This window comes from Octodon degus, unplaced genomic scaffold, assembly GCF_000260255.1.
Source record: "Octodon degus isolate 3935 unplaced genomic scaffold, OctDeg1.0 scaffold00056, whole genome shotgun sequence".
NCBI classification, from domain to species: Eukaryota; Metazoa; Chordata; class Mammalia; order Rodentia; family Octodontidae; genus Octodon; species Octodon degus.
The window spans coordinates 11,691,510-11,694,554 of record NW_004524632.1 but is presented as its reverse complement, the minus strand read 5'-3'; the positions used below and the strand labels follow the sequence as shown (position 1 = coordinate 11,694,554).

General features: G+C 61.1%; 1 protein-coding gene across 5 annotated transcripts in view; it reads right to left on the bottom strand.

Moving 5' to 3' along the window:
- The window catches only part of Cd300lg (CD300 molecule like family member g), a 9,999-nt gene that overhangs the window by 4,436 nt on the left and 2,518 nt on the right, over nucleotides 1-3,045 (bottom strand). For 2 of the 5 annotated variants that reach the window (XM_023717994.1, XM_023717993.1), the window contains exons 3-5: nucleotides 1,951-2,085; nucleotides 1,245-1,488; nucleotides 462-574 (exon numbers count right to left, since the gene is read on the bottom strand). In XM_023717994.1, the coding sequence (XP_023573762.1) occupies nucleotides 462-574; nucleotides 1,245-1,488; nucleotides 1,951-2,085 (492 nt within the window). The remainder of the gene's footprint in view (nucleotides 1-461; nucleotides 575-1,244; nucleotides 1,489-1,950; nucleotides 2,086-3,045) is intronic. The other 3 variants (XM_023717996.1, XM_023717995.1, XM_023717997.1) reach the window with 3 other exon arrangements.

Below are 3,045 nucleotides of genomic sequence, written 5' to 3'. Positions count from 1 at the left end.
ACTGAACCATCCCCCCGGCCCCTAAACTATATTGTTAAAACCTAGTAGCTTTTAAAATGTAGCTATTAATTTTTTTTTTTTTTTATTTGAGACAGGGTCTCGCTATGTAGCCCAGGCTGGCCTCAAACTCATGGTGACCCTTCTTACAGGCATGTGCCTCCATGCCCAGCTAGGAGATTTTAAATGACACGTGGTATGCAACTTGTTCCTGCTTGGGGAAACTGAGGCTCAGTGTGGTCAAACAGCTGAAAGCACAGACTGGGAAGGGGCCTGGCGCCTTGCAGTCCCAGGGAGAGTACCACGCTCATTCTGCACCCCAGCCAGGCCCTGTACACAGAGCTGGACGTGCGGAGGGGACAAGGCCTTGCCAGGGTCGGCGGGACGTGTGGGTGGAGGCTGAGACCCCCGGGGCCCCCGGCTGCAGGTGCGGCTCCATCTGCCCTCTGCCAGGCCCCACTCACCTGACTTCCGGCCCCGGAGCAAGTGGGTGCCTAGGGCAATGAGACCTGTGGCCAGCAGGAGAGACAGGAGCACCAGGACTGGGGCCAGCAGGCGGGCCGCGGGGATGTGCATGCTGGGGACAAGACGGGGCCCGGAGGCTGTCACCAGGAAAGCATTCAGCCAACCCAGCCGTGGGTGTGTGGCCCCAGGCAGGGGACTCCCAGCACCCACTGCCAACCCTGCTAGTAGCTATCTGAACCCTAAGACCTGCCAGAGCCTCCAGACTGGGCTGCAGTTGGGGAAGGAAACAAATGTTGGAGGGTGCTGGGCTCCCCTCCCATTTTGTTTTGGAGAAAGGTTTTTGATGTGTAGTTCAGGTTGGCCTTGAGCCCCCCTTGGAGCCCAGGCTGGCCTCGAACTCACAGCGATCCTCCTACCTCAGCCTGCCAAGTGCTAGAATTACAGGCACCACCACCATGCTTGGCACTGGCTTCCATATTTTAGTGCATGGCAAAGCACTGATACAACACACTCAGGCAAATGTCACCGAGCCAGGTGGCTGCATCTGAAGTGGGGCGGAGACAGAGGCGGGGGTGGGACCACCTGGACCTCTCACTTGAGCAGGCTGGTCCAGGCCCCCGGGCTGCCAGCCCCTGCGGCCCACGGTGTGCCCTGCTCAGGAGCCCTTCCACAGCAGCGTGGAGGCTAAGGCGCCGCCCCAGTTCCGGGACTCACATCCACGCAGAAGGAGGAGTGGTGGTCACTTATGGCTTAGGTACAGCATGAGAGTCACCTGGGCTTACCTGGACATGGAACTGAGGCTGCCGGAGACGGGACCAGGGTCCCCTGTTGGGGAGGAGGCGTCAGGCACCGTGGCGGGGCGGGAGCTCCCTGCGGGAGGAGACGCAGCCGCAGCATGAGGAGAGGTGGCCCTGCGGCGCGGGGTAGCTGTGTGGCGTGAGGTGGCCGTCTCTGTGTGTGGTGAGGCCTCCACCCTACCGTGGCCCTGCTGGGTGGTGGCAACTGTTGGACGGCAGTCAGGAGAAGCTATGGGTCCGAATGCCATGGCTTAGCACCCCTGAGCCAGACAGACCCTTGGCCCCTGAACTCTGGCTTCCTGGGCTGAGAGCCACCTCCCGGCAGGGAAGAGACAGCCATCAGATGCTGGGCACAAAGTACTTGGTTCACATCCAGGCCTGGGCAAGGGGTGGACAGTCACAGTCCGGTCCCCAAAACCCACTCCAGGGCTACTCAGAGCCACCCAGAAGTCTGGTTGGCTGGCACTGCCCTCTCACAGGAAGGGCGCCCGTCCACAGCTCTGTCTCAGAGCCCTGTGGGCCCCAGTGAGCTCTGGGGACAGCTTCGGCCACCTCCTGGTGGTTCAGCCCATGTGGCCTTGAACAAGTGACCCCAGTGTCGAGCAGGACATCTGGGGCGTGGCGGTGCTAATAAACCATGGGGTCTGGCGCCAGGCTGTGCTTCCCGCTGGGGACAGGAAGCTCCACTCACTCGGTTCAGGGGGCTGCGGGGGCCGGGCTCCCGCCCTGGGCTGCAGACTGGCAGTGGTGGCCGGAAGGGGCCGGAAGGAGGGGGCGGGGGAGGACGGGCAGCAGGCCCTGGTGGTTGCCCCGGGTCTTTCTGCTCCTGGAGGAAAGGGAGGCCTGCCTCAGTCTCCCCACCAGCCCACCCTTCTGTACCCAGTGGTCTTCTACATGAACACCAGGCCTGGCCCTTTCTGTGCCCAGATGCTCAGCAGCTCCTGGTCCCCAAGACAGAAGCTCCAATGTCATGGCGTGACTCAGGCCTGGTTCAACATTGACTTGGTCACACCACCACTGCCCTGGGGTGCCAGCCACATAGAGCCATTATCCAACTGGCTCCTGGGCCTTCTGCCACCCATGCCTTTGCCACGTGGTTCCTTCAGCTCTGCCAGCCTTCAGTGCCAGCCCAAAGCACAGCTCTTAAGTGGAGGCACAAACCCCTTCCCGTCCTGCACACAAGTGTGCAGGACCCATGGGGCTGACACCTGGCCACAGGACACTCACTTCCGCCAGGTCCTCCCTGGGCAGGGACACCCAGGGCCACACACCTGTCCCCTGTGCCCACGGAAGATGCGGCTTCCACCTGCCTGGTCCCTTCTGACCCTGGCTGGAGCGTGGCCTCACCCTGGTCTTTCTCTGGTCTAACACAAGAGTGCATTGGCCTGAATTTCTCTAAGCAGATGAGCAAATATTTACAATGCTGCCTTCACCTCCTGGCCCCTGCCCTCTCGGGGCAGCAGTGGGGCTGGCGCGCTTGTCTTGTTCCCACCTCCCTAGAAGCCCTCCTCCCCCTTGGCTGGACCCCAGGTGAGCTAGGGCTAGCTCCACAGGATTGTTGGATTTGGGAGCTGGTTGTCAAACCTCCGGTGGACAGAATCCAGCAATGCCACAGAACCAGCAGATGTCAGACTCAGAGCCTACCAGCTGTCACCAGAGAGGACTGTTGCAGGCAGCCTGAGTTAGACAGAAATATTGTAGGTAGTTAGACAGGGACAGGCCCTCGAAGGGGGTGACAAAGACCAGACAGCTTACTGGGGAGATGCTCCTGGTGTGAGCCAGACCT